A 15,873-nucleotide genomic window follows, 5' to 3' on the forward strand; every position below is an offset into this window, starting at 1 on the left:
TTTTCCTGTTGCAGCCTTCCAGCTCAAAGTAAACCTGAGCTAATGTAAAAGGAAATGTATAGTTAACTACATGGTCACCTTAATTACTAAAATGAACCCATGGAACTAAAGTGACCAATTCATTACCTGAGTGACTGCCAAAAAGGGACAGCTTATGGGACTGCCACCCCACCGTTTCATGCAGGACAGAAAGAGGCCAAGGGTGATTTACAGCAAGTCATGGGGAAAATTCATTTAATTCTACTGGGTTCTTCTCTTAGCATTTTATATTACTTTTTGGACATAAAGCAAGACTTTTAATGAAGTAAGTCTAAAAGTTTCACAATTCCACATAAACACCTCTATATCCTTTATTCATCATTCTTAAAGCAAATGACAAATTTACTTTTTTTAAGGATGGAAGTTTGCTACTATTGAGGACATCTTCAGTTTTACTGTAACTTCAAAAATACGAATCTGCCACACAACAGCAAACATTTTGCTTTTTAAGGTAATTACTCTTAATGTAGGTGTACTCAGTTGCTTATTTTTATTATGCAATGAAATTACTGCTTATAGCATAATTGAAAAAGCAGAATCAAGAAAAAATCCTTTTATGCTTTTAGTTATACAGTACCTCTTTTAACACTAAAAGAAAATAAACTAATTTACAACTCTATTTACCAAAAGGAAAAAAGAACAGGAAGACTTTCACGGTCTTTCATTCATTTCATCAATAAGGACACATAAGGCAGCATCTTTCTCTATAATCTGGTCCCTCCGATGACCTGAATTTTCTCTTTGTTGTTCATTCTGTCCAGTACAATTGTTACTGTCATCAGCATCCATTGGTTCAGTTTTTACTTTCATCCCTGCTTCTGAATGGGGCAAATCATCAGGCAGAGAAGCCAGACAATTCTGAATCATCTCAATTACTCGTTCTAGGTGTTTCTGAAACCTCTCAGCTGTTTCAAGCCGTTGGCGTTTCTGGACCTCCATCATGACTCTCAAGGTCTCTCTTGCTTGGTGGGGTCGGTATTCATTTATAAGATGATGCACATGTACAAAAAGCAGCTTAAGATCTTCTAGCTTCTCTTCTCGTTTTATACTCCCAGGGCTCCTTATCAAGATATCTAAAAGGTCCAAGAAATTAATAAGGATAGACATATTGAGTTTTCTCAGTTCTTTCTTATGATCAAACTGCATAGGATGAAGCCGTTCAATTCCCTGACTTTCCAAAGGGCGGATGATAAGATCATCACATTGGAACTGGTTGCCAAACATCATGTAACTGTCTTTAATTGGAGGGGGAGGCTTAGGGGCTAAGCCTTCCTGAATATTTTCATCTGTGTATTCCTTGATGTACTGCATTGGAGGTGGAGGGAGTGCGCTTACTTGCTGTGGTTCACCCATTGTGGAAGATCAAGAACCTACAGAAACAGACCAAAGGTTTAGAGTACAGCTACAAAACAAACCCACCACATGTAGTAACTACAGAGTATTTCCTTCCTTCTTCTGACAGTTTGGATTCAAGACAAGATGATCTCCTTCGTTTCTTTTGGCACTGTGCTGCTGAGCTATATCCCGGGCCTCCTTTGTTTCTAAAATTAGTATTTACAACAGGGAAAGGCTACCAGTCTTTTCTGAGCATTATATTCTCAACCAATAACATATTTTCCCTTGTGTGCTGGTACAGGTACATACACATCCCAATTCCTTTTTCATCTCTTTCCCCTTCCTTCCCTCTCTCTCCCTCCATCTCTTGATCTTCTTCCCTGCTGACAAGCATCTATCTCTCAACTTCCTATTATCTTTCATTTTGCTCGTTATTTTACTCATACAAAAGAAACAATTCAACATTAACTTGTGTCTGAATTATTTCACTGAATATTTTGGTTTCAAGGTGCATCCATTTTTGTACAGTGACTAAAGTCTAGCCTTCTTTATGACAGAGTAGTACTCTATGGTGTAAATATTATATTTCCCTTATCCATTCATCTGTTGATGGACATATGGGCCTCTTCCAAGATTTAGCTATTATGAATTGTAGAACCACAATAACTTCCACTTACTCCATGTAAAGAGTATGTAATCTAATGATTCCGAGGTTTTTAGACTGATCTGCTCAGAGTTTCAAGGTAGGGAAATGTCAGACAGGACAAGTAACGTATTTGGAATTTGTGAGATACCGAGGGCATGTGCGTGTATCTCCAAGTTCCCACCAGGCCAAGCAGTGAGCTGAGAGACAAGGGGGCAATTTCCACTGTTGACTCTGCCTCTCCTTCTCTACCCACAAGTTATTGCTGCTGTGTCTTACAACTTTTTTCATCTAACAGACTCTCCAGATTTCAGATATTCTACAATGAGAACATTTCCAATGAGGAAGTCTCTGGATTCCAGCAGAGGTCACAGTCTTCTCTGTTTTTAAGGAGTGATCCTCCCAATTTCAGAAGCAAGCCCTTACCTATGGACACAACAGGAAGACCTTCCTGAGGTGGAGAGCTACCATTCACAATCTCACAGAACCCACCTCTCCAGTCACTGCACAATTCCCTTAGGTGCTAGTTTGTCATTATCAAAAATGTAAGTGCTAATATTCTTCGAACCAACAATTACACTTCTACAAGTTTATCCCATAAAATACTGGGATGTTTAATGCAGCACTGTTCTTAAAAAGTAGGAGAAGTTGCAAATAAGCCATTTACTTATCAGTATGAGAACTGGATGAAACACAGACGTCTACACAACTACTAAGAACAGCTGAGTGAGAGGTTTATTAAAACTTATGTATGGTTTCAATTGATTACAACATGCTGATTTTTGTTGCAAATAGCATATCTGACTTCTTCAAACTTTTAACGAATTCATTACTGACAGAAAAGTTAATGAACTTACAAAAAATATTTTATGGTCTCCACTCAGATTCTCCAAATGTTAACACTTTCCCTCCTTTGTTTTATTGGTTTCTCATCCATTAATCCCCAAGTACTTGAGTATATATTCCTAAAATAAAAACAGTCTCGGGGCTGGGGATTTAGCTCAGCGGCAAAAGCGCCTGCCTGGCAAGCGCAAGGTCGTGAGTTCGGTTCCCGGTACCGGAGAAAAACAACAACAACAAAAAAAATAGTCTCTTACTACAGCACATTACCAAAGCCAGACAATTAACACTGATCTGGCACGTCAAAATAAAATTTTAGAAAGCCCAAGTTTCCCCCTCACTCAAGGTTTTGTTTTAGGTTGAATGCTCTCTGGCCCTCTGTAGGAAGACCATCACTGAAGTTCCCAATTTCCAAAAACCAATACACAACAGGTGTCATCGTTTTATATCTTCCACAAGTTACATGATTCTGTGAATGAAATACTATTTTATTTTAGAGATGAAGATTTCAAGTCTCAACGTGGGTAAGTGCTCCAACCAGATCAAAGGGCTAGTAACTTATGTAACAAAACTCGAGGAATGGATAAAAAGATGTGGTATTTTTATACAACGGAGTATTACTCAGCAATAAAAGAAGATGAACTCTAGGCTTTTGTAGGTGAATGGATGCAACCAGAAACCACACTCATAAGTGAAATAAGTCAGACCCGCAGGTATAAACATCATATTGTCTCCCTATTGTAAGAATCTGAAAGAGTAAATAAAATCTGAAAGGTACAATAAGATATTGTGAAAGGGAAAGAAACTGCTGGAAAGGAAAGAACAACTGGGATGAGGGAAAGGAGAAAAAAAAGAAGGGGGAAAATATATATACACACACACACACACACAAGAGAGCTAAGACAATTGTACTACTAATTTCTATTGGTTTATTGAAAGGAACAGCTAATGCTTAACTTTTTCGACCCACTTTACATGCTTCTATTTGGTAATCTGAACAACTACTTTGAAGACAACAATATGCAATATAACAACCATTACTGCATTCCTAACATCTTGTTTTTTGTCATTCTGTATCGTCTCCGACGTTTTAACGTTTTTTTTCTCTTCAAAATTAAAAAAAAATTCCTAATCCTACGTCTTTGTAGCTCCAAAGCACAAACTCATAAATCGCTAACCCATGCAGCACCCAAAGATACAAAAGGAACGTGCAGTGCTAGACACTGTCTCTCGGTCACTTTTAGACTGAACTTTCCAAGGCACCGAGGCGCTACCTTACTAAAACCAGAAGGAGCAATCGCGGCCGGTTCTCAGACTCACACCCACTGGTGTCCGCTCTTCTGGCGCAGGTGGGGGTCGCTTCTTGAATAAAGAACCCGAGGCGCTGCCCTCGAGGGCTGATGGTTTCCGTCCACGGGCACCCGCACCCTGACTCCCTGCCGACGCGCCCTGCCCTCAAAGCAGCTAATTTCACAGCTGCCCCAGAGGGCCAGGGATGCCGGCTCCCGTTTGCTAAGGGCCAGCGAAGGCGAGGCCTCGCAGAGACCGCGCAGCTCAGCGCCCCAGGAGGGGACGGCGCGCGGCCGCCTCGGAGCCCAACCGGCCCCCAGGAAGCCGAGGGGTCTGCAGGAGCAACTCACCGGGACTGGAACCACAAGCCGTCGCCCCCCACCCGCCTCAGCTCTTCCTTCACACTACAGCAGCTTTCGCCACCGCAGCTCCTCTCGGACTTCCGTTCTCCTTCGCCCGGAAGAACCGCTGCTGCGCTCCTTTGATTGGCTGGAGGAGCTGTCCTTTAGGCTCTAGTCCCGCCTCAGACCAACGAGTTGCTATTGCGCCTGCGCTTTCCCGCCCCCGCGCTCTCCTTGTCTCTGTGGTAGAAGACTGTCAGGTCTGGACTGTATTTCTTTGAATTTTCTGGTAGTAAAAGTAATAGCTGCTGGTTCTGTTCCTTTATTCCCCCTGTTAAAATTGAACAAGGCATTCTTTTGCCTAAAGTAAAAAAAAAAAAAATCACAAAATATGGGTAAGCGGGTATTTTTAAAAATTCTGTCAACGTTAATGTCACTGTCAAAAATAATCTTTAAAACGTGAGAGTGGACTCTACTCTATTTGCCGTATATTTTTCAATCTGGAAAAAAATAGGATTTGAGATCCATAATATTCTGGATATTCATTTCTTCACCATTCGTTTACTTTTATTTTCAGTTAGGAATTCAGAGGCGTTTATTATATTTCTCGGTCACTAATTACTAAATGGGAAAATCAGATGCAGATGTTTCTTTTGAACATTTTTTCACGAAAAATGTCACAAATTTCAAAGTTCCTGGGAGTCTTTAAAAAGTATGTTACACTTAAAAAATATTTTTATCTGATAAAAGGTCTCGACTTTACCTCTTTTAAAATAGGATTCTCGGGTTTCATTTTTTTAAACTAATGGAGAATATAATAAAAGTAGAGTACAGCATACTTTTCACCCAATTTCCACAATTATCTGCCCAGAGACACCATTTCCTTTCATCTCTATTATAACATGGCATTTTTTAAAAGTAGGGACTCTTATGTTTTAATACAACCATACTATCATTGTCTCATTTAAGAACAGTAATGATCTTTTTATATCATCGATTACCAGATCAGTATTTGAATCCCAAATGTCTCAGGTTCCAAAGAAGTTCCACCCTTTCTGACTGGCTGATGTGTTTGTGTGTGTGTGTGTGTGTGGTGTTTGTTGTTTTGTTTTGTTTTGTTTTGTTTTGTTTTGTTTTGTTTTTGGTATTTTTGAGACAAGGTCTCGCTATGCAGTTCAGGCTGGCATTGAACTCACTTTGTAGCCCAGCCTGGTCTTGAACTCACAATGATCCTCCTGCCTCAGCCTCCCTAGTGCTGGGATTGCAGGCGTGTGCCACCACACCTGGCTTGGCTGATGTGTTTTTCAGTTACCTGTTAATTTATAGGTTCCTCCCCCATCTCAGTTTCCTCACACACGCATTAATTTTTTGGCTGAAGAAATCCATCCACTTTTAAGCATGCACCTACCTGGCTTTTCTTCCCACCACTGACACCAATATGTCCTACAACAGTGACTCCATGGTGTTTGTCCAGTCCTCATTTTCCTCTGTCTGCAGGCAGCACTTGGCACATTTGATCATTTGGATTGCCCCAGCACCCAGTTCCAAATAGACTTCTTAGATATCACGCAGGTGCTAACATCGGGTAATATTAAGCAAGCCCTGGGACACTCTCTCCTCTGTACCTCAGACCTCTATGGGCACATTAGATGTGTGTGTGTGTGTGTGTGTGTGTGTGTGTGTGTGTGTGTGTGTCAGAAATAGAACTCAGGATATTGTGCTTGCCAAGCAGGCACTGTGCTGCTGAGCTATATCCCCGACTTCATTAGACATCTTTATCAGTTGCATTTTGCCCATTTGCAAAAGCAGAAAATGAGTCATCTTTTTCTCTTTTGCTCCACTGAAACCACCTCACCATTAGTTCTACTTAAAAATATGTAGTCTCAAATATGATTACTTTTCAGCGTTCCCACTCTCTGGTCCCATCGGTATCGTTATTCTCTCTTACCTGGACTTGGGAAATAGCTCCCCAGCTGGTTTGCTTGCTTCCACTTTTGTCTGCCCTTAGTCTGTTTACCACACTGTCTTAAAATGTAAGACCGATTATTTCCCTATGAAAAATTATTCTAGGTTTTCTGGCACGTTTAAAATAAAATCTAATATCTTCACCATGGCCTACGTGAGATGCTACAAAATCTACTATTTGGTTTATAGAGCTTAATTTATAAATGAGTACAGTAAGAGATTAGTAACAGCAAAATAATTATCACAGCGTACTGTAATGAAAGTTATGGAAATGTGGCTTCTCAGAGTATCTTGCTTTTCACTTTACAGCCTCTCTTTCGCATATTTGAACTGCCAGCATCACTCCTTGTGCACTCTGGGGCCATTATTAAATAAAACAAGAATTTCTTGAACACAAGCAGTGGATCTGATAACTGAAGTGGCTGCTAAGGGGACAAAGGTATGATTCGCATTCTCAGCAGGTCAGAACAGGACAGCTCTCAGATTCTAACATGCTACTCAGAATGGTACACAATTTCAAACTTACAAATTGTTCAGTTTTGAAAATTTCCATGTAATATTTTCACGCCATGATTGACCACAAGTAACTGGAACCACCGAAAACAAAATCTGGGGTAAGCAGGGAATGCAATATTCATTTTATTTATTTATTTTTTTTTTAGTATATTTTTGCAGTACAAAATGATTACAGTCATCAGGAAAGTTGGTAAATGTGCATGATATATCTTACTTCATTCTTTATCCCTTTCCCAACCCTCCCACTCCCTCCATCTCTTTGGCCCCTTTCCTTTTCTCCTTTTCTTTCTTTTTTTCTGTTCATATTTGTAAGACATAATAAGCACCCTCCTTGTGTGGAGTTGGTACATGTACACAACACATCCCAGTTCCTTTTTTAAAATCCCACTCCCCTCCTCTCCTTCTCCCCTCCATACATGTCTTGGGCCCCTTCCCATATGAAAAAAGTTTTCCTTGCTATTTCTGTTATCTATATTTTATTTTGTTCTTAATTTATACTTGAGTTTCTCATATGAGAGACTACGTGATATTTAAGCTTATTTATTTCACTCATCTGATTTATTTCACTTAACATTATGGTCTCAAGGTGCATCCATTTCCCTTCAAGTAACTCAAGTTTATCTTTCTTTATCCCAGACTGGTACTGTATTGTGCATATATGACACATTTTCTTTATCCATTTATCTGTTGATGGGCATATACCGGCTTCCAAGATATAGCTATTATGAATTGAGCTTCTATAAACATGGGTATGCATATATCACTGTAATATGATGTCGTTAACACTTTGGGAAGATGCCTAGAAGGGCAATAGCTGGGTCAAATTGAATTTTCAGTTTTTATTTTTTTGAGGAAACTTCATATTGATTTCCATAGTGGTTGTACCAGTTTACATTTCCACTAACCCCACAGCCTTGGCAGCACTTGTTATGTGATTTCTTGATGGTGGGCATTCTTTCTGGAGTGAGATGGGATCTCAGTGTAGTTTTATTTTGCATTTTTTTCATGGCCATCTGGTTGAATATTTTTCATGTATTTATTGGCCATTTGCACTCCTGAGAAGTGTCTGTTCTTTTCAGATGCCTATTTTTGATTGGTTCTTTAAATTTGGGGGATCTAATTTTGGGAGATTCATATATATTCTAGGTATTAGTCCTCCATCCAAGGGAGAGCTGGCAAACATTTTTCTCCTATTCTGCAGGTTGTCTCTTCACTCTGTTGGTTGTTTCCTTTGCTGTGCAGAAGCTTCTTAATTTGTTATGATCCCATATGTTCATTCTTGTTATTATTTCTTGTGCAACTGAGGTTCCGTTCAGAAAGTCCTTCCCTATGCCTATGTCTTCAAGAGTTTTACCTAGTATATATTCCAGCAGATTGTTTCTGTTTTAACATTTAGATTGTTGACCCATCTCGATTTTACTTTCGTACGTGGTAAGAGATAAGGGCCTATGTTCAACCTTCTGCATACAGTTAGCCAGTTTTCCCAGCACCGTTTGTTAAAGAGGCTATCTTTCCTCCAGCATAAATTTTTGGCCCCTCCTGTCAAAGATCAGGGAGCTGAGTGAGCATGGAGCTATTTCTGCATCCTCTAATCTGTTCCATTGGTGCCCTTTCAATTCGTAATTGCATGTTTGACTGAATAAGAAACCTCCACGCAGTTTCCTGAGGAATCTGTGCCTCTTTTTATTTCTCAAGGCAATTTATGAAGTACAGTTGTCCACATCTTCAACCTCTACTTCTTATTCTTTTTTTATCTTCAAATTTCCATTAAAACAGCTGTATACTGGTTTTAATTTGTGTTAGGTATCTTTCATGTGCTGACTTGTTTTATGTATCTTTTCTTTTGTGGGTTGTCTCTTTAAGTTTTTGCCCATTTTTAATTGTCTTGTTTTCTTACTGATGAGTTGGACGTCTGTATACACACAAACACACAGGAAGTAAGTTACTTACTAGATAGTTTGTAAATATTTTTGTAAATATTTTTGTAAATATTTTTGTAAATATTTTTGTAAATAGTTTGTAAATATTTTTCCAAATTTGTGGCTAAACTTTTCACTTTCCTAACAGTGTCTTTCAAAGAGCAGAGGTTTTTAATTTCACTGAAGTCCTGTTTACCAAATGTTTTCTTTAATGGTTCATATGTATGTGTCCTAAGACTCTTTTTAAAGTTTTTATTAGTACATGTTTGCAGTAGATAAAGATTACATTCATAATGAAGTTGGTACATGTAAAAACACATCTCAATTCTTTGTATGGTCCCCCTCCCTCCATCTCTTGGTCCCCTTACCATTTTCAACTTAGAATCTTTGCCTGACCAAAGATCATACGGGTTCTTCCTCAGCATTTTATTCCAGAAGTTTTATCATTTTGCCTTGCACTTAGGTCTGTGATGTTTTACATTAATTTTTGTATGTGGTTCAGGGTAAGAGCTGCACATCCTTTGATTTATTTATTTAGGCATATGAAAGTCGAGTACCCTGCTGATTCTGTTGATCTTACTGCCTCTTTGTAGCAAGCATGCTAACAGTAATAGATGTTATTATTAATGATAATCTCCATGCTAATTGTTATCTTCAGCTAACTGGTCAGTCCGGGTAGAGGAATTGAAAGCTAGAAAATTAAACTTGTCCTCCGCAGCGTGTGCTTCTTTGCATCCCTAATTTTATCATCGTACATAGGTAATTTAAATGGTGTGACTTTGATGAGAATCATTACTAATACACTTTCCCTGCAGCCTGCCACATACTTTCAATTGCTAATTGCCATGTTATTGTGGTTGTTGCTTAATCTGAATGAATGACCTTATCACTAAGAACAATGTCAACAACCCAAACCTGGGTGGGTGCCGCAGGTGAAAGGGGAGTTTGCTTTGCGTGCTACCTTTTTTCTTACCAGCAGAAGGCAGCAGTAAACATCACTTGTGATCTAGCCTCAGATTTTCCTTCATAAGAGAAAGATTTGTGTCCCATATATGGAGTCCCGTTGAGGGACATTATCAGCTATTTCTTGCAGGCTGAAGAACTTAAAATGGACTTAGAACTTTACACGAAGGCAGTTAAGTCTATAGTTGTTAAAGTCTATGTTTGCATTATTATGAAAAATTTTACTGAAGAAAAAATAGCCATGTCATTGTCACACCTGTTTAAATCCAACAAAATATACTAATTTTGTGAGCTGACTGGTTGGTTGATCTTCTCCACACTCCCAGAAGTATCTGGGCTACATTGGACCCAATGTCCCTCTCAAATATGACCTTCTGCAAAAGATTTCTCCAAGTTCCCCCAGATAAAGTTACCCACTTGTCTTCACCTCTTTTCCTTGCTTCTTACACCACTCCTCTACCTTACGTTGTAAATGTAGACTTGCTTTATTTCTGCGCCTACCACCAAGTTCCCGACTCAGCTAGGCATCGGCTCCGACAAGCACCCGCGTTACCTTCCACACAGCCAACGCGGAATAGTGTTTTGTTGAGAGATAGAGATTGAACAAAACCAGAAGAAGAAACCACTCCCTACGTCCCAAAAGTAAGTGTGTCAAACATGCTCGACACAGAGTAAGGCTGAGCCGCCTGTTTGCAGTATCACTTTACCTCGGGGCCCAGAAGGAAAGCATGCAGGGATTTTGCCTCACGTACCAAATCAAGGGGAGGTACAAAACTCAGTAATCAGGGTAAATAATATTTTAATGCACTTTTTAAAAAATAAAAATTATGGCAAAAACTCCATGACAGACAAACCATTACCATATCAAATAAAGCAAGATCAGCAGTTCAGTACCACCGTTTCGAAAGAAGAGAGATCTGTGCAGCTCTAACATTTAAGGACAGAATTACTTTCCGGAAAGCATGGGTTCAGGTTTTAGAGTTTAACGATGCGTTCATTTTCTAGTCCATCCATCCATTCATTCATTCAGTATTTATTGCTCACCTTCTGACTGCCAGCTTCTCTCCGATGCTGCAGATAGAGCAGCCCAACTCACTCAAGCCCAGACACTCCTTCTCTGCAGCTATCTGAGGGAGTCTTTATCTACCTGATTCAAATCTGCTTCAGATCTGCAGTGAACTTCTCTTAGAACCCTGTGCCCCGCAAGGACAGAGATAGGCTTTTTGAATCCAGACCCTTATGGTTGGTTCCGTTAGCTCATCCAGTCTGAGATACCTACGTAGGGTGTTTGGCTATCTTCCTTCCAAATCAACTTCCTCTTGTCTCCTTATTTCTCACCAGCTCAGTCCCAAGTTGATCTCCAAATGTGTTAGCCTGGACTAAGAAGCCTTCCAATTCAATAAGGTTGCAGCAGAGTACAGAAAGTCCTGGCCTGAGGTTCAGGAGAGTGCACCCAGTCTGATTAGTAACCTTGGGCAAGCTGCATCTCTCTCACTAACATGAGAGTGCCAGGCAAATTTAATGAGAAATGTTCTCTGGGTGTCCCCTGACACAAACTGAACCAGGCTGTAGGGCCGTGGTGAGCTCATTTTGTTCTCTTTCAACCAAAGCATCCTTACCTCTATTTTAAGATTTCATTCGTATTTGTTTTTTAAAAACCATATGATTTCTACATGTCCTTTACATTTGATACTGATTCTTCTGCTCATGTCCCCTATGAATGTATTGTAACAACAGACAAATTAAGGCTGGCAGTCTCACAGATCTCTTCGTTCTTTTTGTTTTGTTTTTTTTTTTCGTCTTTTTGAGACAGTGTTGCTCTGCAGTTCAGGCTGGGCTTGAGCTCACTTTGTAGCCCAGGTTGGTCTCGAACGCAGAACAATCCTCCTGCCTCAGCTTCCCGAGTGCTGGGATTACAGGCGTGTGCTACCACGCCCGGCCTAGCCTCACAGATTTCAAAGAGCACTTGAGCAGTCATTTTCAAAGGACAGGAAAGCTTTTCTTCCCAGGAGCTTCACAAAAGGCTCTGTAATTCTGTAACCAGTCCACTGTTTATTTATTTTTTGTTTATTTATTTATTTATTTATTTATTTTTGTCTCTTTGCAACAGGGTCTCGCTCTGCAGTTCAGGCTGGCCTTGAGCTCACTTTGTAGGCCAGGCTGGCCTCAGACTCGCAGTGATCCTCCTGCGTCAGCCTCCCGAGTGCTGGGATTACAGGCATGAGCCACCACACCCGGCCCAGTCCACTGTTTAAATAGACTTTATTATTTAGAGCAGTTTTAGGTTAACACCACATCGAGTGGAAAGTGGAGAGAATTCCCCTAGCCCCTCCTCACACACACTCACACCTCGCCATCAGTATGTACACCAGAGTGGCAGAGTCAAGGTTGCTAAACCAACATGACGCATCACTGGCACCTACCACCGACAGCTCACACTGGGTTCACTCTTAGTGTCACACAGTCTGTGGGTTTTGACAAGTGAGCAATGGCATCCCTACCATTACAACAGCATATAAAATAGCTTCACTGCCCTAAAAATCTGTGTGTCACTTACTCATCCCTTCCCCAAAGCCCTGCAAACCACTGGTCTTTTCACTGTCTCCGAGGTACGGCCTTTTCCGGAATGCATATTGGAATCACAGCGTATAGCATTTTCCAGTTGGTTTCTTTCACTCTGTGATATGAATTTGAGGTTCTTCCATTTCTTTTTGTGGCTTCAAAGCTGATTTATTTTTATCACTTCATGATATTCTATTGTCTGGATATGCACACAGTTAATCATCCACCTACTCAGTGGTCCCCTACGTTTTCAGTACCAGGTACCAGTTTCATGGAAGACAGTTTGTCCATAGATGGGGGTTGAGGGATGTTTAGGAGTTTTCAGGATTCCGTTCTCATAAGGAGGAAGGGGCAAGCAGCCTAGGTCCCTCGCACATACAGATCACAGTAAGACTCAGGCTTCTGTGAGAATCTGATGCAACATCTGATCTAACGGGGAGGAGCCCAAGCTATAATGCCAGCAGTGGGGAGAGGATATAAATGCAGATTCCCACTCCACCGGCTCCACCCCTGGCCACCTCCCTCTGTGCGGGCCCAGAGTTGGGGAGCCTGTTGTCATAAAGCACAGCTTGGTAGCTTCTAAGTTTTGACATTTGTGAATAAAACTGCTATAAACATCGGTGTCTAAGTTTTTATGTGGACAAGTTTTGAATTTGAGTAAATACTAAAGTGTGATTGTTGGATCATATGGTGAACGCATTTTTAGTTTAGTAAGAAACTTCCACAGTGGTGTACAATTCGCCTTCTCGTCAGCGTAATGGAAACAGCATCAGTTGTGAATGTTGTGCGTTTTAGACATGTAATGGCATGGCATTGTTGTCATGTGTTAACGACATATGGTGTTGGTGCTTTTTATATGCTTATCGTCCATCTGGGTATCTTTCAGTGAGGTGTTTGGTCAGGTCTTCGCCTATTTTTTCATTGGTGATATTCTTTTTCTTTTTTTCTTTTCTTGCTGGTTGGTTTTTTTTGAGATGGGATCTTGCTATGTAGTTTGGGCTGGCCTCAAACTCACAACCCTTCTGCTCAGCTTTCCCAGTGCTGGGATTACAGGTGTGCACCCACTCCCAACCTCATTTTATTTGTAACTTTTAAGAATTTTCTTGTATATTTTGAATAATAGATTGCATTTTTGTTTTGTTTTATTTTAAGACAGGATCTCACTTCATGGTTCAGACTGGCCTTGAACTCACTATATAGTCAGGGTTGGCCTTGAACACACAGAGATCCTCCTGCTTCAGCCTCCCAAGTGCTGGGATTATAGGTGTGCTCTACCATGCCCAGCTCAAATAATAGATTTTTAGTGGATATGTTTTTTGCAAAGAATTTCTCCTAGTTTGTGGTTCGTTTTCTCATTCTCTTAACAGTGCTTTTTTGAGAGCAGATATTTTCAGCATGTCTTTTATGTAAAGCTCACCATCAAATCCAAGACTATGTATAGTTTCTCCTGGGCTACCTTCCAGGACTTTTAAAATTTTGCATTTTACATTGAAGTCTATGATTGACATTTTGTTAATTTTTATGATGGTTATAAAGTCTGTAGAAGTCTAGTTGTTCCAGTTCTGTTTTTTGTTTTTTTTTTTAAGATTCTCCTTTTTTCACTGAAATGCCTTTTTTCTTCATCAAAAATCACTTGACTGTATTTATGTGGGCATATTTCTGGGCTTTCTTTCTCTTCCACTGATTTATTTGTCTATTTTCTCACCAATAACATATACTACCTTGTTCACCATAACTGTACAATAAATCTTCAAGGCTCATAGTGTCAGTTCTTTGCCTTTGTTTTTTGTGTTCCAACATTATATTGGCTATTCGAGGTCTTATGTCTCTCCATTTAATCTTGAGAATCAATTTGTGAGTACCCACAGAATAACTTTCAGGGCAAACATTAAAATGTGAAATAGTTGTAGGTGCAGATGTAATTGTAGGCAGCAGCACAGAAAAATCCCTTGTATCTTTGCTCAGCTTCTCCGGAGGTTAGCAGTTTGCAAAACTATGCCACAGCACCGGGGTCCTTACCTCTATGTAGTCAAGATATAATTCCGTACCTCCGGAGTCTTTATCTCTTTTTTTTCAAAAGTTTCTCAGGATGCCCTTTCACGTCATGTCTAATTCCCTCTTAGTCCAATCTCTGTAACCATGGCAACCACTACTCTGTTGACTTTTATTTTTAATCTTTCTTTCAAGAACGTTATGTAAGTGGAACCAACCAGTACATTACCTTTAGAAACAGGTGATTTTCAGTCAGTATAATTCTCTGGAGGCTTACTAGGTTGTTGTAAACATAAATAGTGCATCCCTGCATCCCTTTTCTCCCCTGAGTATTATTCCACGCCATTTATTGAAGGCCATGTGTTATTTATAGTTTGTGACTATTATGAATAAAATAGTTATAAACGTTTGTCTGAAAGTTTCTGTGTAGAGATAAATTTTCATTCTTCTAAAGTAAACACCCAGGGGTGCAGTCGCTGGGCTGTGTGGTAGTTATATCTTTCATTTTGTGGCAATTGACAGACTTTACCAGAGCAGCTGTAGTACCACTTTATATGTGTACTAGCAATGTGGGTATGATATAGTTCCCATTAATTTGTATCAGCTTTTGGGGTTGTGCCTGTTTATTTTTATTATAACCATCCTCACATGTATATGATCTTATCTCACTGTGTATGTGTGTGTGTGATGTATTTTTACTGACTGGGGTTTAGGGCATGGGATGGGAAATGTCACCTTGGGGCACACCCCACGCCCACTCCACAGGGAATATGCACCCTAATTTTCCTGGGGCATTCTCTGGAGCATTTCTTCATTTTTTTTGGCACTGCCCTCCCTGGCAGGAGCCTCCTCAGGCCCACTGCTGACCGGTTCTTCCTGGGAAGAAAAGTTTCTCTTTTTCTTGAGGACACCGCTGCCGACCGCCTCTTCTGGTTCACGAGCTGTTTCCTCCTTGGGTAAGGTCGTCTTGGGCGGACTTGTGCTGCCACCAGCTGTCTCTTCCAGGTCACTATAACCGACTCTTCCTCGGAAAAAGATTTCTTTTTCTCGGGTTTGGAGACAGAGACAGATGGGTCATCCATCCCCTCCTCCTGAGGAGCTTCCTGGAGCTTTTGCTTTTTCTTCTTTTTGGGTTCTCTGTGCATCTCCTCATGCTCCTCTGGAGTACGACTGCTGTTTTCCGAAGATGCCAGACCAGCCAGTGCAGCCAGCCGCTTCTTTTCCTTCTTCAAACGCATCCTGTCCTGTTTCTCCGGCTTCCTAGTGATTTCAGCAGCAGCTCCCTCTGCCTGAGCCATCGCCTCCTTCATGACATCCAGAGTATTGTGTGGAATCCCTCCATTCTCATAGAAGGGCAGGCGCTCCTCAACTTGTCCCCAGATACACCGGTGGACACCTCAGAGAAGCAACTGATTCTGGAGGCAAAACCACAAGTGTCTGCCTGGTATCGGGAGATGTGGCCTCTGTT

At 40.6% G+C, this 15,873-nt stretch overlaps 1 protein-coding gene, 1 long non-coding RNA gene and 1 pseudogene across 3 annotated transcripts; 1 reads left to right on the top strand and 2 right to left on the bottom strand.

Annotated features, from left to right (window-relative positions):
* Nucleotides 1-332: 332 nt before the first annotated feature.
* Med7 (mediator complex subunit 7) lies at nucleotides 333-4,601 on the bottom strand. Of its 2 annotated transcripts, none has more exons than XM_005376223.2 (2): nucleotides 4,498-4,601; nucleotides 333-1,409 (listed from the first exon to the last, which is right to left on the bottom strand). In XM_005376223.2, the coding sequence occupies exon 2, from the start codon at nucleotides 1,390-1,392 to the stop codon at nucleotides 691-693; it is 702 nt and encodes a 233-aa protein (XP_005376280.1). In that variant the 5' UTR covers nucleotides 1,393-1,409; nucleotides 4,498-4,601; the 3' UTR covers nucleotides 333-690. The 2 variants fall into 2 exon arrangements, with proteins under 2 accessions (XP_005376280.1, XP_013365225.1); XM_013509771.1 differs by lacking the exon at nucleotides 4,498-4,601 and adding an exon at nucleotides 2,875-2,967.
* A 92-nt stretch (nucleotides 4,602-4,693) lies between these two features.
* LOC102012930 lies at nucleotides 4,694-6,845 on the top strand. Its single transcript, XR_259678.1, has 2 exons — nucleotides 4,694-4,748; nucleotides 6,763-6,845. It is a non-coding gene; the product is annotated as an uncharacterized LOC102012930 (long non-coding RNA).
* Nucleotides 6,846-15,182: 8,337 nt separating this feature from the next.
* Nucleotides 15,183-15,715, bottom strand: LOC106147206 (annotated as a pseudogene).
* Between the last annotated feature and the right edge of the window lie 158 nt (nucleotides 15,716-15,873).

This window comes from Chinchilla lanigera, unplaced genomic scaffold (genome assembly GCF_000276665.1).
Source record: "Chinchilla lanigera isolate Chin_1 unplaced genomic scaffold, ChiLan1.0 scaffold00007, whole genome shotgun sequence".
Taxonomy (NCBI): domain Eukaryota; kingdom Metazoa; phylum Chordata; class Mammalia; order Rodentia; family Chinchillidae; genus Chinchilla; species Chinchilla lanigera.

Coding starts and splice junctions, on each gene's coding strand:
- Med7 (XM_005376223.2), bottom strand. CDS start 1,392: ATGGGTGAACCACAGCAAGTAAGCGCACTCCCTCCACCTCCAATGCAG.